The sequence below is a fragment of the Diorhabda sublineata genome, chromosome 1 (assembly GCF_026230105.1).
Source record: "Diorhabda sublineata isolate icDioSubl1.1 chromosome 1, icDioSubl1.1, whole genome shotgun sequence".
NCBI lineage: Eukaryota > Metazoa > Arthropoda > Insecta > Coleoptera > Chrysomelidae > Diorhabda > Diorhabda sublineata.
Window position 1 is genome coordinate 16,904,062 of NC_079474.1, and position 25,881 is coordinate 16,929,942.

Below are 25,881 nucleotides of genomic sequence, written 5' to 3' on the forward strand. Positions count from 1 at the left end.
TAGACATTAATTCAGTTATGTGATAGATTTTGAAAGATTAAATAATTATTGTTTTGTAGTTATCAGCGATTTACCATCAAACCTATTTTGCAACATATTTCTATACCAGAAAACTCATTTTTATATTGAAGAGCCCAAAAAGTACAGAAGTGGCAAGTCTCAGTAACTCGTTTAAATTAATAAAAATTATTTAATATATACGAGGAATTATTAACGTTTAAAGTTAAATAAAAATAAATAAGTGTACGGGATCCGGATTACTTTCCGAACATTAAGATCATGATCGGGCTAACCCAATCATAATTCCTGAAAACCCCATATGTTTTATTGTATTATTAAATTTTTATTATAGCGTTTAGTAAATAGAAAATTATTTATTCACTTTTATTTTACTTTGAAGTGCACACGCCTAGGTATTTTTAGTGCGGTTATTTACCAATCTTTCAATTGTGAAGTCTCATCTCTAGATCAAATTGATTTGACATTTCTATACATTCGATTGTTAATTATTATAACCTGGAATAATCTAGAATTTTCAAATCCGCAATAGTTTGTGAAATTTGTGTAAAAAGGGCAAATTATCGTGACACGTAGAGACAAAATTTTTAATTGATTGTAATGCCTGGTGTTAATACAAGTATGGCCTTATTACCAACAGATGAGTCTTCGAATGTACAAAATCAAGAATCTACTCGATCTCAACCAAGACAACCTTTAAGTCTGCAAGGTCTTTTACGTTTTTCTATGGAAGCAACAAGAGCAGAGGATGCCCCATTTAATGGAGAATTATTACCAATGGACGAAGAAGTAAGAAATTTAATTCAACTGTTGATTTTCAATGAAATATATTAATTTCTAGAGAAAACAGTTTCTCGAAAATGCCTTGAAATCGATGACAGTGGATATAGTGGAAGTTCTTCAAAGGCAAATACAGTTACTGAGGGGTGTAGAATCTTTGAAAGCACATGAGGATAATACGAAATATTTAGAAGCTATAGAAACTATTTTAGAATATGTTGATAACATAGATATTGCAAACGGTAAGTATTCTATACAAATATTTACTAAATAATTTAATTTTCATTTTAAAGATTTTCACAAAATCGGTGGTTTTACAATACTCTATCCATGTCTCAAATCTTCTGATTGGAAAATTAGGGCGGGAGGATGTGAATTATTAGCAGTTTTATGTCAAAACAACCCATATTGTCAACGAGTAGTACTAGATAACGAGTTCGTACCAAAGCTATTAACCATGATCAACACTGACGACGACGGGCAAGTAGTAACAAAAGCAATATATGCACTAAGTGGTAAAACAAGAACTTTATATCTAATATTAAAATGTGTTTATCATAATATTATTTTAGGTATCGTTAGAGATAATCCAGAAGGTGTTTCACAACTAATTAATTACAATGGTTTGTCTATATTGATACAATGTTTGAAGAGTAATCATGAAAACGTCATTATAAAATCTGCTTTCCTCATGGGAGCTTTGTGTAGATCATCCCCTAAATTAAAAGGTAGATTTTAATATTTTTTTTGTTCCTAAAGGATCTTTGTATGTAAAATAAGAAATTGCTAGATTCCACAGTACTGGAAATATGAGGCTTCAAAGTTGCTCAATCATTAAATGAAAAACATAAGCTGGTTTAAAAAATCATTGGGACTGTAATGATTAAAATATTGAGCTCAAATTTTGAAAGGATGTTCCTAAAGGATCTTTGTATGTTGAAATTAAATCAGGAAATTGCTAGATTCCATAGTGTTGGAAATATGAGGCTTCGAAGTTGCTCAATCATTAAATGAAAAACATAAGCTGGTTTAAAAAATCATTGGGACTGTAATGATTAAAATATTGAGCTCAAATTTTGAAAGGATGTTTGTGAAGGATCTTTGTATAATGAAAAAAATTGTGATGTTGCTTAGAGTTATGGATTTGGAAATATGGGGCTTCTAACTTGTTCAAATATTAATGAAAATCATACGATTTATTGAAATGACTTCTGCTAAAGTAATTGAAAAAAATTCCATTTTTAGATGATTTGATTGCATTAGGTTGTATACCACAACTGATTTCCTTAATTTTAATGGATCATTCTCCTAGTCATGAACATGTTATCTCATTATTGGTTACAATTCTTGAAGATAAACCAGAAGGTGTGGTCCAATTCAAGAATTATTCACCGAACATTAAAGAATTTTTACAGAGGTATCTGGCCACAGTTAATAATAAGGAAGAATATTATGTAAGTGTGAAATTTGTTGAATCGTTAGGATGGAATGAGAATTGCATTTTTTTAGGAAGAAGAAAATTGTTGCAAACGACTTTTACACATGTTGCAATCATAAATTTCATCACTTAATCTAAAGAAATAATTTTTTTTAAACATTTAAAATTTAATAATAAATATTTATTACTTAATATTGATTTATTTAATCCTATTTACTAATTCACCTGCGTATTAATTAAAAGGGTGATTTTTTATTGTCATTTCGATTTTTTGTCTTCAGAAAAACGATTTTAATAAAATTTTTTTGTTCGACGAATTTTTGACAAAAAATTTTCCTGGCGGAACAAGTGCAAGCAGTACGGTGAGAACTAGTTCTCTTGCACTGCTACTAAAAACAGCCCACTAGTTCTGATTCTGCTATAAAGAACGTTTTAGTGTACACTTCCTCGACTAGTTCTGCCAGTGCAGCTACCAAGAACAAACTTACTATTTCAACTAATCAGCATATTTGGATTATACTGAAAAGCGGTGCTGCCAGATTTTCTTAGATATTGGCTGTGTTATATATGAAATTCAGTAGAATAAGCAAATTATATATTAAGAAATGTTTTTTTTTAATTTGAGTTGAATTAAATATCGCATTTTTTAATTTCAAAATATATTAATTCCGATAAAAATAACTAATAGTCAAATAATAAAAATAATAACTACTTACTTTATTTAAGATTCTATAATATACAAGAACAAATTTTCACAACACTTAATAATAATAAACTTATAAGTCATCCCGATATTTTAGAATGTTACGTCTTCAGAAATATTCTGATAAATCAAATTTTTTTCTGTTGTAGATTCACTCAATTTCTCGAACATTTCTTGAACCTTCAAAAACTGTAATTTCGTTTTATGTACTTCGAATCTCATAAATGCTATGTTATTGTGCATTTCCATTATTTTCTTACTGTAAGTTTGTATTTTTTGTATCATGTCTGCGTAAATCGTATCGGTGCAATTTTTTTGTAATTCGATAAGTTGTAATTCTTTTTCAAAATTATTTTCCATTGCTAGCAATCACTTTTCAAACACGTAAACCAGTAACCGCAATTCTATTTAGCAATAGAAATGTCAACAATCACGACCGTCAAATGTTTCGAACGTATAATTAGTAGATTAAGCCTACTATGATCAGTTAAAAAATTAAACCTGTTTTATGACAGATGACATAAGGTTAAATTTTTAATTAGATCTCTAGGTGGCAAGTAAAATGATGAAAAAGTAAAGAAGTCTGGACACGAGTGATCGTTCACGCGATTGGTTGGACTCCAGATAAGAAATTAATGACAGCTCCAATAAGAGAATCGCGCGAAACAGTGGTCAATTCAAATGATCGACGTTATTGACTATTGAGATATATATTCAAATTACTGAAGTTTAAAAAAGGAAATAACATTTATAGACATAAATAATGAAATTACAAAAAGAAACGAGTTAAAGGATTAAGTATTTAATCAATATATTGTTGCATTACGAATTCATGTGTGAAGTTGTTTATATTCGCGAGACAACATGACAGGTGAGATCGACGCTGCGCGGAGTAAATAGAAAAAGACACAGAGTTCTCTTTCTTACACATGGGTGTTATAGCTCGTGTCCACACTTTCATATACAGGAACTTTACGAAAAATTTAATAGACGTCAAGTTATTTTACTTATAAAAGTTACGCATTGCGTTATGTTTGTATATTCTACTAATTTATGATTAGTTTAGCGAAATTGTGATAATAAATATTATGTTTTATTACGAGTTTAATAATTAATACATTTCCACATCCTCTTAAAAGTTTTACAAGATGGCTACTGAATAAACAATAATGAAGTAAAATTTTTAACATTCGATATGAAATAATTATAAAACATGTTAGGATGCAGTATTATTTAGAAATAAACATTTTTTCTTATTAATAAATAACATATTATATATTATTATTAAAATATAGATGGTTTTTGGATCAATTTCTACTAGTATATAGGGTGGATTAAAAAACACTAAAATTTCAAATCGTGTTTAATTTTCAACAAAAGTATATTTATAAAAACAATAGGGTGGTTTTAATTACATTATGCAGATAGGTAGTTATTATATTTAATTATTGTGCTAAAAATTGTATAGGAAGTTACATATATATATATGAAAGGTGTATATTGTGCCTAAGATTGAGCAAATAGATGTTCCATCTAAATTCATATTTAACTATTGTGTTATCTACAAAAATATTCATTTTGTAATTGACACATGGAGAAAATATTTTTTAAAATTATAAAAACAATAATTAGAGAAAGGAAATTTATTTCTAATAATGGAATATCCAATCAGATATTAAATAATTCATTCCAATACGTATTTAACAAAATATTACATTGCAAACTCAATTTTTTTTAATGTCTAGTATATTTTTATTGTATCTACACGAGTTATATCCACAATTTATGGTATATAATAATAAAAAAAATATAAATATTTATGTTAATGAATATAAATAGATATAGTTTTTTAAAAAATTGATATGATCTCATTTATTATTTGGACTATTGATGGAACAAAAAATTGAAACTTTCAAACGTTTAGAAACCTCTTTACGCGGTTGCCAATTTGTTAAAAGTACTTAAATAAATAATTTTTCATTCGAAACAATACAATTTATCCATCAGGTATCAAAGTAGTAAATACGAATCATCACCAGGTATATCTAGGAACAACCCATTGTGGTTAAGGTTGAGTTTTTCTGTGTAGGAATACGATTAATAGATAAACGGGACTTCAAAGTACTTGATACTTATCAATATATTTTAAAATGCGTCCAAACCGTTAATAAATAATATCAGTAAATCGATAAGTCGTCAAATTAATATAGCAATCGAAATATTAAACGAAAATAATATTTCTAGATACATCTTAGCAGCATGAAGACTGTCGCGCGTATGAGCGAGGTTGCTGCTTGTTTGGCGACATTCACATGTGCGCACGCCTTACTCACATTCACCTCTGCCCCATCCACAAGCTAGTGTTCGGCATCGGTGTCGGTTTTTCTTGTCAGATCAAAGAATGTTCGGTAAACAATTTGCGATATATCCACACGTTTAGCAGCGATCAGTAATTTTTATTTCATGAATTTGTAATAAAAATAAATCAACCCAAAGATACCACAAGCTCGTCATCCGCCATATTTGCCGATCCGGAACGTTCGCCAAGTACGTGGATTCTAAATACACTGTTTACACCACCACTACACCAACACTCATAATTACACGCGTTTAGATAACCATAACAGTGTAATTGTGAGTGTCGGTGTAGTGGTGGTGTGAACAGTGTATTCAATATGAATATCGCCAACGGTTCCAAAAATTCAATGGATGGGCGATTGTGGTTGGTGTTTAGAACTTTGTTTATCACAAGCAATGTTCGTGATCAATAACCAACGTGTGGATCATATGTGATTACAAAGTAATTTATACAGTTGGTGTATCTAGAAAACTAGATTGAAATTGCTAAATATTTCAGTTTTTCCGTAATTAATACACTAAAAACTAATTGTAATCAAAATTTGAAGCTTCTATGTTTACTAGAAGTTTTAATGATCGATCGGTCAGTGAGGAACTTTGACTAGTTATAATTCTTAAGCTACTGGTTCAAATTGAATGAAATTTGAAATATACCGTATTGATACAATGCTTACTTAGTTACTACAAATTCAGGCTTCTAGTTTAATCAGCAACAAAGTTATAAGGGGCCAAAAAGATTCGAGAAAAGCGTGGTACGGCCCTGTCGCTTTTTTTTCTCGACTTGGCGGGGATATTACCTTGCTCCCAGAAAGAGGTAACCTGTTGTATTTTGGAAAACATTAATTGTACAAATTGGGAGACAATATCTTTATAACAAAGATACTGTCTAGAGAGTTTTGTTTGTTGATGTTGAAATTGATCAGATTCTCTTACACAACTTGTACAATTTTTTCTTGTATGATTAGTTTGTAAGTTGTAAGATACAACGATTTACGTCTCTTAATCAAACAACATTCAAAAAAATAGAATTATCTACATATATATATATTCAAAATATTGCAGATATAATACATTGTCGTCCAACTATTCAAAAAAATTAATGTATTGACAAAACGATAAAAATACATACATACTTTGGGCACATTCAACCTTGAAATTATCAACTACGTCCTTTCTCAAGTTTAATAACAAATTTTTCTTGTTTCTTTTTAACAAATTATACAGTTTGTTTATTAGAATATCCACAAATAACAACAGCTTAAAAAAATTGTCCACCTAATGTAATTACGAGGCAAATCGAACATTGTCCGCGATTTAGTAAGTTGAAATCGTTTCTCCGAAAGTCTGAGGGGAGAATTTGACGCACGAACGAAAAGTACCGATTACGACCAATCGTATTTATTCACGTAAAAGTATAGAGTTAATATTATGCAACAGATCATACGTACTAAGCTGACGACCAAATGAATTTGACAGACGATCAAAAAGAACCGATCACGACCAATCATATTTATTCACATAAATGCATAGAATTAATATTATGCAGCTCATTATTCGATACTAAGCCGGCGATCAAATTAATTTGACGCGCTACCGAGAAGTACCGATCACGACCAATCGTATTTATTCACGTAAAAGTATAGAGTTAATATTATGCAACACATCATACGTACTAAGCTGATGACCAAATGAATATGACAGACGAACGAAAAGAACCGATCACAACCAATCATATTTATTCTACGTAAAAGCATGGAGTTAATAACTCTATGGCATCGAATTGATAAATCTTTATCGAGTTCGATGCTCTATGGTGAAAGTCATTTCATGCATACTAAACGACAAATGTCAATTTATGACACATTGGAATAACATATATAGCAGAATGAGTTTGATTTATTACGTTTGTTCCAACCTGCTAGTCTGGACCGTTCTTGGAAGCGTTTCTAGATATTTTCTGCGCAATTTCCGGCTATGCACGGTTCTTGTATCAACCAAGTATGGAAACTGTTCACAACGGACCTAAGTCGGTTGGAACGCAAAACAGAATCGTTCGTATAAGGGTTGGAACACGTAATCTCTATTATGCAGAATCTTTACCGTACCAAGGACGGTGTTTTGACGGGTTAGAACAAAACTATTAATCCCAACGTTTGCGCCCGCGCTGACGATCTCATTGACTTTACATTCAACTTTACGTTGGCTACGAGTTAAATAATGCTGGAAGCAAACTAGGGCTTCAACGCGGGTGCAAAAGTTTATAAATTGACTTTTATACTTGACAAACTTTTAACATTATAAACATAGATATTAAATATTATTTAAAATTGGTTTTTTTCTGTGTTTTGTATAAAATGAAACGGAAAAATTTTAACGGGAATGTTTTTGATGATATTTGTGCCAGATATTTTTGAAAACACACTATACAACATGCAAACACTACATACAACAACTTCAAACGATAGAAAATAAAACATGCGGTAAAGCCAAAACATTTAATTAAATGATAATATTAAAATTAATATTTTCAATTCATTTTGTAAAAAAATTATTTCAAAGGTAAATATTTCAAGTTTAATGAGATATTTAAATGCTGTTACCTCCATTGTTTAGAATCTAACCTAAAAGTCGTGGTACTAATTTCAGATTTTATAAACCAGTTTTCAACAAAAAAAGTTGGTAACAATATGTAATGTTTTAATAAATAAATATTCGTACCGTATCAAACCTGAATGAATATTTGATACGATAAACTATATATTGAATATGAAATGAATATCTTAGTGATTAGGAGAAACCTGCTTGGTTAGGTTATGATAAATATTTGTTACCTTGGAATTGATATAACCAGTTATAGACACAAAGAATCGAGGTAAAATGGCAAGTAGTCAAAGCAAATAAGGTCGATGGATGTTTTCAGAACGTAGTATGGGGAAACAAACTTACAAACATCATACGTAGATAACAACAATGATTAGGTAAGCGTAAGAAAAATGGAACGACAGACGATAGATTCGTAAAAATCGTGAAGAATAAATCTCTAATTGGAACAAGAAAAACAATAATTTGAATACACCAATTTGACTATTCCATAATATTTATGTCTTTTGCGATTATTTAAATAATTCTTAATGTCGTTAAAGTTTACAGGATGAAAGTTTTTGAGGTTGTGTGCTGTCAAGGGGGAAATAAATATGTAATAAAAAGGAATTGATGAAATACACCCCCTTATATTTATTTTTATTAATAAACTAGATAGTGACAGTGACTAGAAATTAGTTTATTGAACTGTTAATAATGTTTGCAGACAATATGAAAACTTGTAATTATAACACGTAATTGAGCTGAAAAAAATTCTCACTCACTATGAACAATCTTTAATTTATAAATAATAACGTTTTAGTATCTGAAATCGAATAATCGATATGTTGTACTAAATCGACGTTCGATTTTTTCTGTTTTGGTAAAAATATGATTACTCAAAAACTTGGCTGGTGTTTCCGAACAACTCTCTACATGTAATAGACTTTTAATGGAAAGGGCTCAAATGAAGAATTTTAACATTATCGCATGCAGATGTGCACTTAAATTTTGATCTTATCATCGCAAATGATAAGTGGAACCGCTTGGGTTCCAGTAGACTTGTTATTATCGAATTCTATCGAATAACTAAGAGAAAAAGAATCGAAACTAGAAATATAAATCCCTACAATTTGATTGATGATACAAAACAACCAGATTTTGGTTTTTATTTCATTTTTTTCTCAAGGTAGTAAAAAAATATTAATTCTTCGATTTTTTATCAAATAGAGAATTTTTTTAATTTGTAAACATTTTTTTTTAAATTGCTCATTTTTGTATGTATTACTTTCTGGAAAAAAGACATTATTTGAAAACAATTTTTAAGTACAGTTTTTGAAGACAAATCGGGAAATTAATGGTTTTGGGATTTTTTTTAAACAAAAAAAGTTTTGAAATCTTAGTTAGGTTAGGTTAGGAACTTTGATTCCATTATTTCAAATGTGCCGAAAAAATGAACAGAATGGGAAAAAAATACTAAAAATATTAATTTTTCGTTTTTTAAGACCAATTTGTGGTAGGCTCTAATTATCACTATATTTTAGTTATTAAAGTCATTAAAAAGACCTATAGCAGAAAGATCAATATTTTGGTCCACCCAGTATATTTCAAATTGAGATTTAGCAACACATATATTATTAAATTAGTTTTTTATTCATTAAATTTGAATTGTGCAAAAAAAATCCATTCTTTTATCAAGTATCAATATAAATTCAATACATTTAAAATGTAAATGCGCCGAAGAAAATATATTTATAAATACTGAAATTTATCTTATTTAATGTAATTTCCAAAACCAACAATTAAATTACGACATTATTAAATAGAAAAGTCGAATTTAAATGAATATTTTCACTAAGGAACGAAATATTTACATAGATAATTAAAATATATCTGTCTTATGTAAAAAGTATTTTTAACAATGGAAAAGAACGTCAAAAGCATAAACTACATCTGTTTCAAGACCCATCATATATGGGTTTTTTTAGTTTGAAACTACTTGAACAAAAATAAGCGAAAAGCCGTTTGAATTCTGGTCCTCTACAGTTTTGTACCCAATTGGTTTATTTTGCTAAACTGCTGTGAAAATACCTTTCTTCCTTATTGACCTTTACCGGTTTCACTCTTAGAAGAATGACCTGATTTAGCAGGAGTTTGTGAGATTTTTTCCTTCAAAGTGTTGAATTGTGCTTGCATAACTTTAAGTTGTACGTGTAAAGAGCTACTTAATTGCCGTTGGAGGTCTTGAACTTCCAATATTTCTTTACGAAGATTTTGATAGTTTGATTTCACTTCTCCTACCGATTTTAATAAATCATTTACTTCGAGTTGTTCTACATTTTCGACGAAAAATTCGTTCTCGATATTACTTACTTGAACTACTAAAGTGTCCATACGTTCATCAGTCTTTTTCATCTAAAAGAATAACATTTAAACGATTTGTATATGAGTTGGACCATGAAAAGCACCTTATTTTCAAGTTCTTCTACTACTTGATCCATTCTAATAATTGAGACACTTTCTAAAAACAGTATTCATAACAAAATGTATAAAAAAGTAAATAGGTTATTGTTTATTTCCAGTTATCACAGTAAACTCCTGACCCGGAGCCCTTATTCTGTTAAAAAGCATTGTCCAGACATATACTCCGAAATATACATCAGTACTAAGATTATATACTCATCAGTACCCTGGCCAATGAAAATGACGTCACGATTACCATTTGTTAACTTATTTCAGTGCATTGACGTATATATCGCCGCCAAATTTAAACTAAGGATCGTGTTTGATTCATAGAGTTAATATAAAATATAGAGAGCTTGTTTAAGGAAACTGGTAGAGAAAAAAGAGCATCGGAAAACCACTGTATATATCTCTCAACTACATACAATTTGCCATAACGTTGAAAAGAAGAAAATAGCAAGTTTCGATTTTAAAAGCGATAGAAAGTGGTAAACCGATGGACTTCTTTCTCTCTTCCAATAATAGATTTCCATTTTCTCTATCTTTATCTATGGTTTTCTTACAATTCTTTCAACGTATATGCTCCCAAAATTGAAATAGTTCTAAAGTTATCCAAAATTCAATAAGGAACAATTTATATAATATTTTCTCTCCAATTAAATAGGCGCATTTAACGTAAACGAAACTGACGCCATTTTGTTAATGATTGGTTACAAGTAAGATGTTTCTGTTAATTAAACAAAGCATTAGTGGAAGTTTTCATTTCAAATATTCTGGAGATTGACATTTGAGATACCAAATATATATTTTTTCCAGTATTGTATTAATAATACAATAGGCCACAATTTATTCTGCAAATACAATAATCTCGACGAATTACTGGCATCCAAATTCTTGACCAGCCTCAACATACATATATTGTCATTACCCCTATCCAGATATTTCTGTATTTCGAAACGTAGGGATCAGATCACTAATCAGTTATTATATATTTTTAACTATGAATGAATGATTAATAATAATATTCAATGTGTATTTCATTTGAACAACAAAGTTGTATGAAATTTGAAATCTAAATATTGCTTAATTACGAAGAATAGTTTATGATTGGTTAATTTTGATGACAAATCAATCATCTAAACCAATCTTGAATTATATATTGCATAATTCATATTCTATCTTTATCCTTTTCTTAAACATTAGATTGAAGTAAGACGAGATTAAACGGAAATTGGATATGCATTTCCGAAATCACAAGGCACGTTATCTGCCATTATACTGTCATTTGTGTACACAAGATAAGAGAAACTAAAAACAATAATAATATAGCGTCTTCCATATTTTTAAATACTTACGTATATTATGAATTTAAAGAGAAAATACGTTAAATTTATGCATTTAATATTCGGTAATGCATATTAACATATAAGTATTAAAGAAATAATATGTTTATTTGTTTGATTTAAACTATTACATAAAATAAGGATGGTTAGAGGTAAATACAAATTACATATTTAGTTTGTATAGGTTATGAAGCAATTTTTTTAGCAATTATCAAACCAAAACATATAAAAAAGAAACAACTAGTTTCCGAGCAAAATCACAAATTAACTGAATATTTTAATATAAGAAAATCAGATAGGAGGACTAAACGAGAGGTTTTGGAAGAAAAAAGACGACTTATAGAATTTGCTTTACGTAAAGGTGTTGAGGATGGACTAGAGGTAACTAGTATAATTATTTCTTCAATCTATTCTGAAATTTACATTATTTAAGGTCAAATATAGCGAAAATAAAGGTAGGGGTGTATTTGCGACTAGAGAGTTTGTTAAGGGAGAGTTTGTAGTAGAATATAGTGGAGAATTGATTGATATACACGAAGCCTACATACGTGAACAAAGATATGAAAAAGATGAAAACATGGGATGTTATATGTATTATTTCAAATTTAAAGAACAGCATTATTGGTAAGTTTTTTTATATATATAAAGAGTTAAAGGCTTGCAGTTTATTCAATTTTAGTATTGATGCAACAGAAGAAACCGGTAGATTAGGTAGGTTAGTGAATCATTCTAGAAACGGTAACTTACAAACTAAAACAATTTTGGTCGACAGTATACCGAGGTTAATACTAACAGCTAAGACTTATATAAGACCTGGTGAGGAACTTTTATATGATTATGGTGATAGATCAAAGGAATCATTGGAACATCATCCTTGGTTAGCACTTTGATGGTACAAAATATTAAACTTTAACATTTTTAAAGTTTTTTTTTACATAATTTCATCATCTCATTTACTTGTATTTATTTATTTATTTGAATATTTCTCTTTTTTATCTGAAACTTGGAATTAATTGTATCAAAGTGATAGATATTGCTAAATTTGTATAAATTGAAGATTTCTGTGGTTTTTTTCATTTCATATTATTTCATATTATTCTTTGTAATACTTTGTGCTAAGTTTGAGTCCCTTTTTGTTTTATATTTACCTGTTCATAGGGTAGTTTGTAATTTTTCTGAAATTGGTTTATATTTTTCCGAAATATTGATATTTTAATGAAAAACAAACATAATTTGATTCTATTGTAATAATTGAGTATATTTTGTCTTCAAAGGTCAAGTCTATTTCAGGAACAAAGTGTTATTTTGTTTACAGTCTTATTTTCCTCAACTTATGCATGTTATCATTGTGAAATAGTACATATATCTCAAAGTTTGTTTGAATCCGTTGTGTTTCATTGAATTATATACTTTGTAGGTTGTTTCTAGTGTGAAGGTTTGGTAGCAAATACATCCACATACTGGGTTGATTGTTATAATTGTTGAAAATCAATATGACAATAAAATATTTCATTGATTTTAGCTATACTCTTAAATTAGGTTAATTTTTTGAAGAGAGTATATTTATTTGTTATTACAGATGCATAATTATTTTTTTATATACGAACATTTCAAAAAAGTTAACAGTTGATTTGTTTTTAAATCACAATTGGTTTACCTTGAGAAAATTGTGTTTTATGCACTCAACAATGGAAATTTTAACATTATGTACTTATTTGATTTTTCTACCAGATGAATAATTATCATTTTGTCTACGAACCTTTAAAAACAGTCAATAGTCGATTTGTTTTGAAACAGTTAAATGGTTTTTTGTTACATCTGGGTGTCTAACCCCAAGGTTTGGACACTTTTGGATATACCCTGTAATATGGTGACGTATTTGCAACATTGATTATATAAACATAAAACTTTTCATCAGATTCCATCGATTTTCATGTATAGAAAAGTATTTTATTGTAATTCCATTAGCAGTTGGAATTTCTAAATTCCAGTAAAGTTATCAGCATTTTCAAGCTCGTTCTAAGATACATTTTAAAAAACAAATTTGATTTTTTCAAGATGTTTTAATTTTTCACCATAATTGTCTTGCAAAATTTTCTTTTTTTGTAGAAATTTTTTGTTAACTTCCTATTATTCTACTATTTCACATACATCAGGACTGTATCAACCCTATAAAAGTGTAAATTCCAACAAACAACTCTTAAATTCTGAAATCATTTTTTTTGATAAGATTTTTATAGTTATACTCATTTCAAATCATCAAAAAAAATTGGTAAAACGATTTTTTCAATAAAATCCAGTATTGTATATATAGAGGAAATATACATACATACAAATATAATGTAAATTTAATTGTTTACATACAAATTTCAGTTTTTTATAATTAATTATGAAGCTTTTTTGTGTATCATCCTTATTCAATTAAAATAAAACTTTTTATGAATATTTGTTTTTTTTTAGTAAAATTTTATTTACCAATTAAAAATTACTAATAATTTTAATATTTATTTTAAAACTTGTCCTTAGATCCTGTTTCCCTAAAATTCCCTCTGTGAGCTAATAGACCAAAACGGCATTTGAATCACAATGAAATATTTAACATCTAAGCAGTAAATAACAATGTATTTTTATTTTATTACGAACTGTATATTGTAATACCATTCTTATTCACAAAAGCAAAATATACAGTAAAAGAAAGAAATAACAAACGATTCTGCCGCTCTCAGTGGCATCCCATTATTTAAACTACTAAGTTTTATTATAATACACAATAATGTTATAATAGAAATGGAAGTATATGTAGAATATCAGTTTTTTGAACATTTCTATGCAAAAAAATCATTTTTTGCCACAAGTCACTTTGGTCATATATTAAACTATTTAGAATTTTTATAGTGTAACAACGCATTAAAATTAGATACAAAAATATCTCAACATAGTAAAAAAATCAAATTAAATAGAAGTAACATGTCCTAAACTCTCATTACTATTTCTTTATTAAATATTAAAAAAAACATTTCATTACATTAGTTAAAAATTTACATCTGCACATTATAAAACGTTTGTTTTTAGTAACTGCATTGGCAGAACTAATTCAGGAAGTGTACATTAAAACGCTTTGTAGCAGAACCAGCGCTAGTTTTGCTGTTATTAGTAGCAGTGCAAGAGAACTAGTTTTCACTGTACTGCTTGCACTGGATCTAGAGTCAGTCAGTCAGACATAACATAAAATGACAATTTGGCTTAATAAGGGGTTACCCATATATTAAGTTACATGTTAATTGGGAGGGAGGGTATCACCGAAATATGACAATGTGTGACACGTGACAGGGGATCAAAAGTTTTGTGACGTCACATGTTAAAATTCAAAATACTAAAACGTGAAATTTATCTACGAACTTCATTTATATTTATTGATAATTCTCGCTATCAGATTATATCTCTATTCTCTATTCTAGAGCGGCGTTGTGATGCGTGTGAGATACTCAAATTCACGAGAATTTTAAATGGGGAGGGTTTAGATAATTGTCTACGAGTCCCCGCTTGCTTTTTTACTGTTCGCGCGTCGGCTGTAAGCGAGACCTTAGATAAGTGCTATCGCATGCGCAGGCGCAGTGACTTCTTTTGCTCAGTGACATAGTTTTCTTAGTTTAATTATTTGATGTTTATTTTATTAGATTATTTGATATAAAAAGTGTTTGTTTTCAAATATACGCGTAAATTCAAAAAATGTGTGACGTCATTTGAGAAGGGGGATTATAAAAATGTGACAAGGATGAAGGGAGGGGCTAAAGTCCTAAAATTCGTGTGACGTTATTTATGTATGGACCCTAATAGTAATTAGAATACATATAATTAACACTTTTGCAACAGAATAATAAGGTCTTTCAAACAGAAACGCCTTATTATTTTATTGTCCCTTTTGAAGACCTTTATAGAAAGCTAAGCAATAAAGGCATTCAAGGAACAAAACATGAAGGCCGGCGACTTGACTAGGCATTTCAGCTTTCTAAGAGTATGTAAGGTGCCCATAATATATGATCAAAGATGCCGTATCGTCTAAGCTATGCTTTATCAAAAACTATAAAATGATAATAACAAGTCGACTTAAAATTTGCGAGGTTTGCCTCCTGTTAACGGGTATCTAATTCTTTACTTTTCAGCCCCCTACGTCCACAAATTTGCATATCCACTACCATTTTGCTAACTAGCTCGACATAACCTCTAATTATTCATAATTAAATTCTTGTTGATAATTTTCAAATTGTTTCAAATAGAGACTAATGACGATTTTTAACAATTTTTTTCCAGAAATTATCATTTTAATGTATAATTTACCAGATTTAAACATTAATATTTCTTTTAAAATTATTTATTGTAACCTATTTTGTCTGCTTCACAAAATATATCATTGGGTTAAAATCTATAAAGAAAACGCTACTAACTATCTTAACGTTGCATAGACACGAAATAAAGACATTTTACTCATTAATTATCTTTATTGTGATAAAAAGTTGTGTTATTGCATGTGGAAGAATAAACAACAAATTCGACGACTGCGCCGTGTCTTGCCAACATCGATTTTTCCTCTCTAGCCGCATAAAAAGTGAAAACTCGTCGTTTTCGGCACTCTCACATGCGTGTCATTTTTTGAATACGAATTTTATAGCGCAGAAGACAGAGTTTATTAGTTTATAGGTACATTTTATATTATTTCCACGCTTTCACTTTCTTTTTAAAACGAAACCAATAATATGCATGATTTTGTCACGTGTTTTATTACATGAAGTTTTTTTAGTTAAGTAGATTCAGTTTTTTCACATTACCCGTTGTAGATTCTATTTAAAATGTACCAAATACAATGTGAATGTTTTTATTGCTTTTTAGATACACAAAAACTCTCAATACCTTGAATATAAATGGTTAATGAGTACTGTTTTAAAAGCATCCTTTTCTGAGGACATAAAGTTGAATATAACTTGGTACGATAATTATCAAATTATGATGCATGTTAGTTGTGGCTTTTTTCCATATATATACTATATGCATGTGTATGATTGTTATTAAGAAAAAAATTATATAAAGCAAACGTTTGTTGAGGTGGTGGTGGTGATTAAAATAGAAATATAAAGAATCGATATTTCAATACCTTTTGCGTAGAATAGAGGTGGAAGATAACCTATTTTCATTTATTATATGTGAGCGCAGTTACAATTTTAAAATTAAATAAACCGTTGAAATTTTATGAAGTAAACTAATAACATCTTCATTTTCGTTTATAATTCTTTACTATTCATTCATATTCGAATAATTTTTAACATTTGATTTCGAAAATTAGACGCGATTCTTCAAAATTGATGTAAAAGTATATAAATAACTGGAACTTTGAAGAGGTGAATAAAAGAAGTTTCAGCGACAAATAGATTTATTAAAAAAAATTATAAAATTCGCATCAACTGCGTACCCAAACGAGTAAAACGGACGAAAAGCAGTTATTTATTAAGGTATAATTTCATGTTGACGCTCAACGTCAAGGCGTCAAATTTTGACTGGAGCGACATCTTAAATTAATGCAGCGTCAAAACTAAAATTCGTTTAACTGTTTAAATATAATATTCAATGTAGCACAATCACTTATTTTTTAATAACAGAATTTATATTTTAGTGTTTTTTCTGCGTTTAAGGTAGTGCTCCTATAAAAATTAAGTCACGTCACCTTATTTGACACTGTAAGTCAACGTCGAGCGTCAACATGAAATTGCACCTTTATACGGCAGAATAAATTGTTGCACAATTACAAAACTATAAATTAATTTGTTAATAATAAACCTTTAAAATTTTATAGTTTAAGCTAATAACATCTTCATTTTCGTTAAGAGCTTTATACTTTTTACTAATATTCAAATACTCTTTGACGTTTTAATTTGATTTATCAAATTTGGTGATCGATTGTCAAGGACGATCTATCTAACCAAATCTGTCACATTGTCTTCTGAACTCACAAATTTAAATTTAAACAAATACTTTAAGAATAACTTCATTAGGTGAATAAAGTGAGAAACAGGCACAAAAAATTAAATTAATATGGCCATTGCTGTGGTCAATGTCACTAAGATGAAAGCTTTTAATCACTATTTTGACGTAGTTGTGACGTCACAAAATTGGATTGTGTGGAGAAAATGTAGACCTTTCTATTCCTTGACCGGTTGTATTGAGGATACCATACCTTCTACACTATTTTCGCTAGCTGCGCCATCTATCATTAACAAAATATATTTACGTATTATTTTCTGTTGAATTTATTACAAAATTTATGTTAATCTATATTATTTGTCACGTATTCCTTTGTGGTCGGGTAAAATATATTTTTGTTGATACTGCCATATTGTACTTTTATACTTTCAGTTCAAATCTCAAAAATAAACATAAAAAAAAATTAATAACATTGAAATGGAACATGTTATTTGAAAACTATTCATATACCTTTAGTGTACTAAAAGGCTGATATTATTTCTGTTTATGCTTCTAAATGTCCTTGATTTTAGGTCTCTTCTATTTTATTATTAGTTTTTTTTAATAATTTTTGAAAGACAGATAAAAATTGACATTTCGACTTTTTGAGTCTTTATAAAACTAATTTTAAAACAGAAGAGACCTAAAATCTAGAACATTTAGAAGCATAAACGCATAAAACGATCTAAGAAATAAGAAATTGAAGAAATTTATTATTTCTGTTTGATATTCCGACACCTCTTGTCCGAATATACTAACAAATAGTGTCACAAAAATGTTTTAAAACATTTTTTTAGGAGACACATATTTAACGAATTCTTCTTACTAACTACTATATATAGGCTAACAATATTTGGAAAAATACGTAATTTTCATATTTAATTGATAATTTAATGTTTATTCAAAATGTGGCGCTGCTGTAGATATTATAACAAATAATTATTTCCCCGTCTACCGCACTGGCATCATAATTATCGCGATCCAATGAAAATCGTTTTGTCAGAGACCTCTGGCAGAAACCTCTGCCAGATACCTCTAGCGCGAGCCAATGGGCTGTGTTATTTTGTATATTTTTTGGCAGTTGGTCACACGAGCTGGGTAGATAGATATCAAAAAAATTGAATATCGCATTATTCAACAAAATAAAAAATTGAGAGCGTTACAAGTGACAATTCACACATTTTTTTAATTCTCAGTTTGTGAACTAACGTAAAATTCACGTAAGTATAAATTCAATTTTAATGATAAAAACGATAACCGAATGCATGTGATTTATCGGGGATTGTGGGACGTTAAAATCAATTTTTGCCTATAATATCGCACGATAGATTTTGAAAATATGTCATGATCTATTGATAAAACAGCATGGTTCTTAGTTGTACCAGTTATGGGCGAGCTTAGAGCCCATGCTATAGTAAGAATAAGAAATATTCGATCTTACACAAAAAGGTTATAAATACTTTAATGTCAATAATTTATAATTTTTTTTATTATTACAGGTCAAGCACTCCAAACGAAAGGGAATCGAAAATGACTGACCGTAAAGCAGTGATTAAAAATGCCGACATGAGTGAAGATATGCAGCAGGATGCTGTAGACTGTGCAACTCAGGCGATCGAGAAATACAATATTGAAAAGGTATGTGAATTTTTTCATTTAATATTCATTTAACATCTTGATTATTCAATTGGTTATATATTTATGTAGGTAGATGTAATATCCTTGATATTCGGCATTGATTCATTATAAATTTAAATTATTTGTAACTGGCTTATATGATAAGATACTCGTAATTGTAAACATGCATTTCTACAGCTAAACTTTCAACAATTATAACTTGAAATTAAAATGTTTTTTTTTGTCATTTATGGTGTTATAAATAATTTTATCTCGACAGCTAGATTGGGTGTAAATGTCTTTAATTGAACAATTCATTTGATGTTTGGAGAATTTTCTTCATGTAACATGAAATATTGATTTTGTTTCTCTTGCTGTTATTTGAGGATCCATCAGTTATTTGAAATAATCTTAGAAATAATGAAACCATCTTATTCATCAATTGGTAATTTTATTTGGGTGTCTTCAAAGAAATCTAGTGCAAATAGTTCTCTGATTCGTTTAATTATCGTGGAAAGACAATGTAGTCTAAATAACATTTGAAGGTGTGGGAAAATTATGACTATCTCATATTACGATTGCCTTAGGTAACAGTGGTGCAATATTTATATTAAGCTGTGGGGGACATTTTGGAGTAAATGTTTCGGACCTGGCTCATAATTTGTTGCTTGATATTTGATTTTGTTGCTTCAGACGCTCCCAAGAAATGCGAAGAACCCTGAAGTAATATATACAGGGGCTGTTTCAGGATATCTTGCAGGCATCAGGAACACTTTATTTCATAAAAAAATTAGAAGGCATGCTCGAAACTTATTTATACTTACACTGTATCATCTTCATACATTTATTCACGAAAAAATACTGAGAAGAAAATTATACAGGGGTTGTTTTAAAATCAGTTTTACATGCTTAAGGCATTCAGGAACACAGTATTCCCTAAAATTAGAAGGCATGCTGGATGCTCATTGATTTTTTCACTGAATTATCTTTGGACATTTATTTATCAAAAAAATTAGATTTTAGAGAATCAACATTTACAGGGACTGTTTGGCGATAACTATTATTTGTTGAGGTCATTCAGGAAATACTTTTTTTCATAAAAAACTTAAAAGGCATGCTCAAAGCTTATCGATACTTTTCTTTAACCATCTTTATACATTTATTTACAGCAAAAGTTGTGCTACAGCTATCAGTAGTTGTGGATTCCTACTTACTTTATTAAATAAAAAATCAAGTGCATAATCAATTTTGATATTTTTTCATCTACTTTAACCAGACCTGTTTTTTAGAAAATATCTCAATTTATTCAAATAAAGTGTTATTATTTGCCTTCAAGGGGGTTATCTAGTAGATGTCATATTCTGTTCTGTTATCTAGTAGATGTCATATTCTGTTCTATACCTGGCAGTTTATGATTATTCTGGGCAACCTCTGTAAACGTTGATTCTGATAATTTTTATTTTTTTCGAGAATGATTCAGTGAAAAAAATCAAATGAGCTTCCCATATGCCTTATATTTTTCTATGGGATTAAGTACTACTAAATGCTCCAAGCAATAAGTTATTTTAAAACAACCCCTTACAGATTGATACACATTTTTTTTCTGTAAATAAACGTCTGGGGGTGAATCAGGAGAAGAATTAATTATCTCAGAAAATGTTTTCTATTTTTTTTTCAACAAGGTGTTTGTGAATGTCTTGAGGTAATAGTTATCCTGAAACAACCCCTTATAGTTTGCAGATCTGTAAATAAACGTTTGGGGTGAATCAGGAGAAGAATTAATTAGCTTAGAGAATGTTTTCTATTTTTTTTTATTTAAAAAGGTGTTTGAGAATGTCTTGAAGTAATAATTATCCTGAAACAACCTCTTCCAGTTTGATGCTCACAGATCCATTTTTTCTCTGTAAATAAACGTCTAGGGGTGATTTAGAAGAATTAATTAGCTTGAGAATGTTTTCTATTTTTTTATTCGAGAAGGTGTTTGTGAATGTCTTGAAGTAATAGTTATCCTGAAACAACCCCTTATAGTTTGCAGATCTGTAAATAAACGTTTGGGGTGAATCAGGAGAAGAATTAATTAGCTTAGAGAATGTTTTCTATTTTTTTTTTCAAAAAGGTGTTGTGAATGTCTTGAGGTGATAGTAATCGTAAAATATACAGATTGATTTTGATTTCTTTTCTAATAGGTTGACATCTGAGGATTTTTTGGGGGAGAGTCAATAAGCTTTGAGCATACCTTTCAGTTTTTACATTGAAAAAAGTTTCTTTAAGAGCTAAAGTAATCACAAATATTGAGCCAAAGATCTGTCTTTGAGTTTTTTCATTTGATATTGAAACATCGAAAATGTTGACTAGTGCCTTGTTTTGGCACCAGGTTCTGTTTGTTTAACTGATTCCTGTGGCCGTTAGTTTCAGCTTCATAAATGCCAGTAAGGGAAGAGCTTGTGAATGAGGTGGCTTAAAGGGCTGTCGAATTTAGATGATGATTAATTTTTTTACAAAAAAATATCTTGAAACTACACAAAATTGTTTATCATTGTAGTTATTTTATAGAGTACAGTTTTAAGTAAATTTCTTTGATATCTTAAACTTTTTATATATGTTTATGTTTCTGAATCGTTTTGATTTTAGGTCTGTTTTGTTTTAAAATTAATTTTTTTATAATTTTTATCCGTCTTTCAAAAATTATAAAAAAAAACAACTATTTTTGTAACATAAATATATATTTATAATATATATTTTTTATTTTAGGATATTGCGGCATACATTAAGAAGGAATTCGACAAAAAGTACAATCCAACATGGCATTGTATCGTCGGTAGAAATTTCGGATCATACGTGACCCACGAGACCCGCCACTTTATCTACTTTTATCTAGGCCAGGTGGCGATACTGTTGTTTAAGAGTGGTTAAACCCCCTCGACCCTCTTTCTCTCACATACCAGATCTTTGCCCCCCTTCTAATAAAAAAAAATCACAAATCCCCCTCCAGTTTCAGTATTCCAATTTTAGACTTACTTTTTTTTTGTTCGAATATTGATTATTTTTGGACATTTTGGCGCATATTTTTCTTCTTAAACGTGGAAATTTTGCGCACTGATAAAAAATTTTCGAGTTTCTATTATTTTTTAATGATGGTTTTATATATTTCTGGAATAAAATTATTTTGTTGATAATGACATTTTTCAATTTGGAATCGAGGGATATTTGCTACGCACAAATTTTCTTTTGGAAATTTATAATTTTGGTGCACGCACGATCGAAAATTTGTGTTTGTTTGAGCTCGAATTATTTTTGAATCGAATTATAATCTGGCTGTGACATTTAGTGTTTGCGAATCAATCTCATATCTTAATGTAAACATTCCTTGTTGGATTCAACTATAAATGAATAAAAAAGGGGGGAAATGTGTATGTAATTTACTTGAAAATTTGCACACACTAAATATTTTATCGCAAGTTGAAGAACGCCGGGTAGATGTACTTAGTTTTTGAATTTTGCTTAGGAAAATGTTTTAGAAATGAAAAAAAAAATTGGTTCCGAAATAATTCGACCTGTACATATATAGTTAGCTAAACTATGTCTTAAGTTGTTATTTAAAAGAAAAGTATATTTAACAAAAAAAGATTAACATCTAAATGTTGTTATTCGGTCTTATTTGTCTTTTGGTAAGTATACGTTACCGAAATTAGACCGAGATTATGAACGTTGTTTTTTTTTTACTTTAAAACTATGTTGGCAGTAGCTTCGTTGAAAATTTTTCAATTAAATATAATGTTTGAACGTATGAAACAGTTTTTGAAAATATTTATAACGAAAAATTTGGTAGATTTGGTTAAAATTTTATTTCTAAAAGTTTGGTACATTGAAAGGTCAATTTTTGTGTTTAAATTTGGCACGTTCTTTAAATTGACAGGTGACTTGGTCTTTATAACCTATCTACCAACTCAATGATATAGATGTAAGTTAGTAATAACTTTTAGATTTTTTATGTTGTCACGTTTTTTCAATTGACAATTGACATTGACGTTTATCTAACCTCTAATTTAAAAAAACGCAAATTGATTATTAAAAACTTTTAATATTTTTGTCAAAAAGATTTTATTAGAATTGACTTGATTTTCAAATTTTTACCTATGGTTTGATCATAATTTTGATTTTTTTGTATTTGATACACTTTTTAAGAAAAAACTCTTGTTAATCCCAAAATTATAGAAACAACCTAATTTATCAACCATTACAATTAACTAAAATGATCTATTCTGATACTTATAAATCATGATAATTTTAGAAGAATCTGATTTTTTTGATAAATAAATTACTACCAACTTGATAATATTACAGTTTGTAGAATGACAAGCAAGTTTTTATTTTATTTAACCTCAGTTATCAAGCCGACAAGCGACCATTTTTTTTCTAGATGAATATTTTATTTTAAAGATATTCAATCTGATCAAAATTTTTGGCTTAAATTTCTTTGTTTAAATTCACCTCTGTGCTTTACAAAATTTAAATCCGAACTATCAACAAAAATAAAATTAACTTTGAATGGAAAAATAGGCCCGAAATTTAACTGAGACGCATAATTTTTAATTGAGCTGTACACAATAGAATACACTGAGAAAAATTGTGTACAAAATTATAAGACGCTTATTAAATATTTAATTTTCATTTTGAATATCTACAAAAACCCTTTGATAGAATGAATTTTTTCATCAATTTTTTTTTAAGAAACAGGACTTCAAATTGAAAAAAATTAGGTTTGTTTTCTCAGTGTGTATGTGGCGTTTTCCTTTAATTAGTTGGTAGAGATACACTGAGAAACGTTTTCCAATAATAAAATATGATGCAATTATAAGGAGCTATGAAATATTAAATTTTCAGTTTGAAGTACAAAATTCACTGAGAAACGCTTTCTAATGAGATGTGTAAGAACCTAAGAAATCTAATTTTTATCTTGACATTTTGATAAATTTGATAAATACTTTGATAAAAAACTTTTTTATATCAAATTATTTTTTTTAGAAAGTATTTGAATTTGTAATTCTTAGATTTGTTCTCTCAGTATGTATGTTAGTTTGGTTTTAATTATTAGTACAACAGAATATACTGAGAAACGTTTTTCAATAAACTGTTCAAAATTATAAGAATCTATGAAAAATCCAATGTTAATTTTGAACTTCAGATTATACTGAGAAAAGTTATCCAATAAAATGTACAAAATTATAAGGAGCTTAAAATATCCAAATTTTATTTTGAAATTTTGAAAATCAACGAAAACATTTGGATCAAATGAGATTTTTTCATCTATAATTTTTTTAAAATCAAAGGACTAAATTTGAATAAATCAATTCTTAGGTTTGTTTTTTCAGTGTATACGTTACGTTCAGTTTTAATTATTAGTACAATAGAATACACTGAGTAACTTTTTCAATGAATTGTTCAAAGTTATAAGGATTTATGAAATATCCAATTTTAAATTTGAAATACAGATTACACTGAAAAAAGTTATCCAATAAAATGTACAAAATTTTAAGGTGGTGTGAAAAGTTTAATTTTTATTATGAAATTTTGAAAATGTAAGAAAAAATTTGAACTAAATGAGATTTTTTTATAATAAAAGGCTTTGCAATTGAAATTAAAACAAATTAGATTGTTTTCTCAGTGTGTATGCTGCATTTTCCTTTAATTAGTTGGTACATAAAGATACACTTAGAAAAGTTATCCAATAAAATGTGCTATGAAAAGTCCAATTTTTATTTTGAAATTTTGTAAATCTACGAAAAACGTAAAACATTTGGTTCAAATGGGATTTTTTCGTCAAATTATTATTTTTTATTATAAAAGGGCTTGAAATTTGAATTGAGGATTTATTCTTAGGTTTGTTTTTTTAGTGTGTATATTATGTTTGGTTTTAATTATGGGCACAACAGAATGTGCAAAACTATAAGGAGTCGAGAAAAAGCAAATTTTCATCATGAAATACAGATTACACTGAGAAAAGTTATCAAATAAAATGTGTAGATCATAAAGTGCTATGAAAAGTCCAATTTTTATTTTGATTTTTTGATTCGCTACTACTATGAACTCGATGGTTTCAACGTTCAAACATTTTACGCTTATTAATAATTGGGGCAGCTATTTATATAATTTTCGTTGACAGTATACAACGTCCATAAAAAGTATTTTAAAAAAATTATATATCCCAATGAGTATCGAACTATACTTATTATTTTTTATTCTTAACTACTCGGATTCTTACAAATAATGGCCTGTATGTAGATTTTATTTAATTTGGAATTTTTTTTATTTTTATTTTTTTTTTCTAAATCTTAGAAATAATTTTTTTTACTTTTTACTTCGAACGAAATCTATCTTCCTAAAAAATTTTGTGAATGTAACAAATCCACGAAAATTTCACTTCGAACAGTTGTTGTTTAAAAAAAAATGTATTTCTCAATGTAATAATAATATATGGTTAAAGACTACAATATCTTTTCATTGTCCTGGACCTATATTACGAGGATTATACGCGAAATTGTTTATTATACTTTGTAACGTCCTTTCGT

At 28.6% G+C, this 25,881-nt stretch overlaps 3 protein-coding genes and 1 long non-coding RNA gene across 9 annotated transcripts; all 4 read left to right on the top strand.

Annotated features, from left to right (window-relative positions):
* The first annotated feature begins 371 nt into the window (after positions 1 to 371).
* On the top strand, positions 372 to 2,425 carry LOC130440853 (hsp70-binding protein 1). Of its 2 annotated transcripts, XM_056774236.1 has the most exons (6): positions 390 to 807; positions 860 to 1,040; positions 1,092 to 1,313; positions 1,371 to 1,526; positions 2,044 to 2,252; positions 2,308 to 2,425. In XM_056774236.1, the coding sequence occupies exons 1-6, from the start codon at positions 619 to 621 to the stop codon at positions 2,353 to 2,355; spliced, it is 1,005 nt and encodes a 334-aa protein (XP_056630214.1). In that variant the 5' UTR covers positions 390 to 618; the 3' UTR covers positions 2,356 to 2,425. The 2 variants fall into 2 exon arrangements, with proteins under 2 accessions (XP_056630205.1, XP_056630214.1); XM_056774227.1 differs by having other exon boundaries at positions 372 to 807; positions 2,044 to 2,425.
* A 1,877-nt stretch (positions 2,426 to 4,302) lies between these two features.
* On the top strand, positions 4,303 to 9,644 carry LOC130448175 (uncharacterized). The gene is made up of 2 exons (XR_008910307.1): positions 4,303 to 8,169; positions 8,218 to 9,644. It is a non-coding gene; the product is annotated as an uncharacterized LOC130448175 (long non-coding RNA).
* Positions 9,645 to 11,551: 1,907 nt separating this feature from the next.
* On the top strand, positions 11,552 to 14,126 carry LOC130442012 (N-lysine methyltransferase KMT5A-like). 4 transcript variants are annotated; one of them, XM_056775991.1, is made up of 5 exons: positions 11,552 to 11,835; positions 11,889 to 12,064; positions 12,117 to 12,307; positions 12,363 to 12,394; positions 12,456 to 14,126. In XM_056775991.1, the coding sequence occupies exons 1-5, from the start codon at positions 11,826 to 11,828 to the stop codon at positions 12,467 to 12,469; spliced, it is 423 nt and encodes a 140-aa protein (XP_056631969.1). In that variant the 5' UTR covers positions 11,552 to 11,825; the 3' UTR covers positions 12,470 to 14,126. The 4 variants fall into 4 exon arrangements, with proteins under 4 accessions (XP_056631969.1, XP_056631952.1, XP_056631961.1 ...); XM_056775983.1 differs by having other exon boundaries at positions 11,605 to 11,835; positions 12,348 to 12,394; XM_056775974.1 differs by having other exon boundaries at positions 12,363 to 14,126.
* Positions 14,127 to 16,302: 2,176 nt separating this feature from the next.
* Positions 16,303 to 25,800, top strand: LOC130445486 (dynein light chain 1, cytoplasmic). 2 transcript variants are annotated; one of them, XM_056781133.1, is made up of 3 exons: positions 16,303 to 16,381; positions 19,195 to 19,333; positions 22,064 to 25,800. In XM_056781133.1, the coding sequence occupies exons 2-3, from the start codon at positions 19,226 to 19,228 to the stop codon at positions 22,223 to 22,225; spliced, it is 270 nt and encodes an 89-aa protein (XP_056637111.1). In that variant the 5' UTR covers positions 16,303 to 16,381; positions 19,195 to 19,225; the 3' UTR covers positions 22,226 to 25,800. The 2 variants fall into 2 exon arrangements, with proteins under 2 accessions (XP_056637111.1, XP_056637102.1); XM_056781124.1 differs by lacking the exon at positions 16,303 to 16,381 and adding an exon at positions 18,757 to 18,915.
* Positions 25,801 to 25,881: the final 81 nt, after the last annotated feature.

Excerpts from the sequence above, each read along its gene's own strand:
- LOC130440853 (XM_056774227.1), top strand. The coding sequence starts at position 619 with ATGCCTGGTGTTAATACAAGTATGGCCTTATTACCAACAGATGAGTCT. Across the intron at positions 808-859 it reads TATTACCAATGGACGAAGAA|AGAAAACAGTTTCTCGAAAA; the intron begins GTAAGAAATTTA and ends ATTAATTTCTAG. Across the intron at positions 1,527-2,043 it reads ATCATCCCCTAAATTAAAAG|ATGATTTGATTGCATTAGGT; the intron begins GTAGATTTTAAT and ends TTCCATTTTTAG.
- LOC130445486 (XM_056781133.1), top strand. The coding sequence starts at position 19,226 with ATGACTGACCGTAAAGCAGTGATTAAAAATGCCGACATGAGTGAAGAT. Across the intron at positions 19,334-22,063 it reads AGAAATACAATATTGAAAAG|GATATTGCGGCATACATTAA; the intron begins GTATGTGAATTT and ends TTTTTATTTTAG.
- LOC130442012 (XM_056775966.1), top strand. Across the intron at positions 12,065-12,116 it reads GTGTTGAGGATGGACTAGAG|GTCAAATATAGCGAAAATAA; the intron begins GTAACTAGTATA and ends ACATTATTTAAG. Across the intron at positions 12,308-12,347 it reads TTTAAAGAACAGCATTATTG|TTTATTCAATTTTAGTATTG; the intron begins GTAAGTTTTTTT and ends AAAGGCTTGCAG.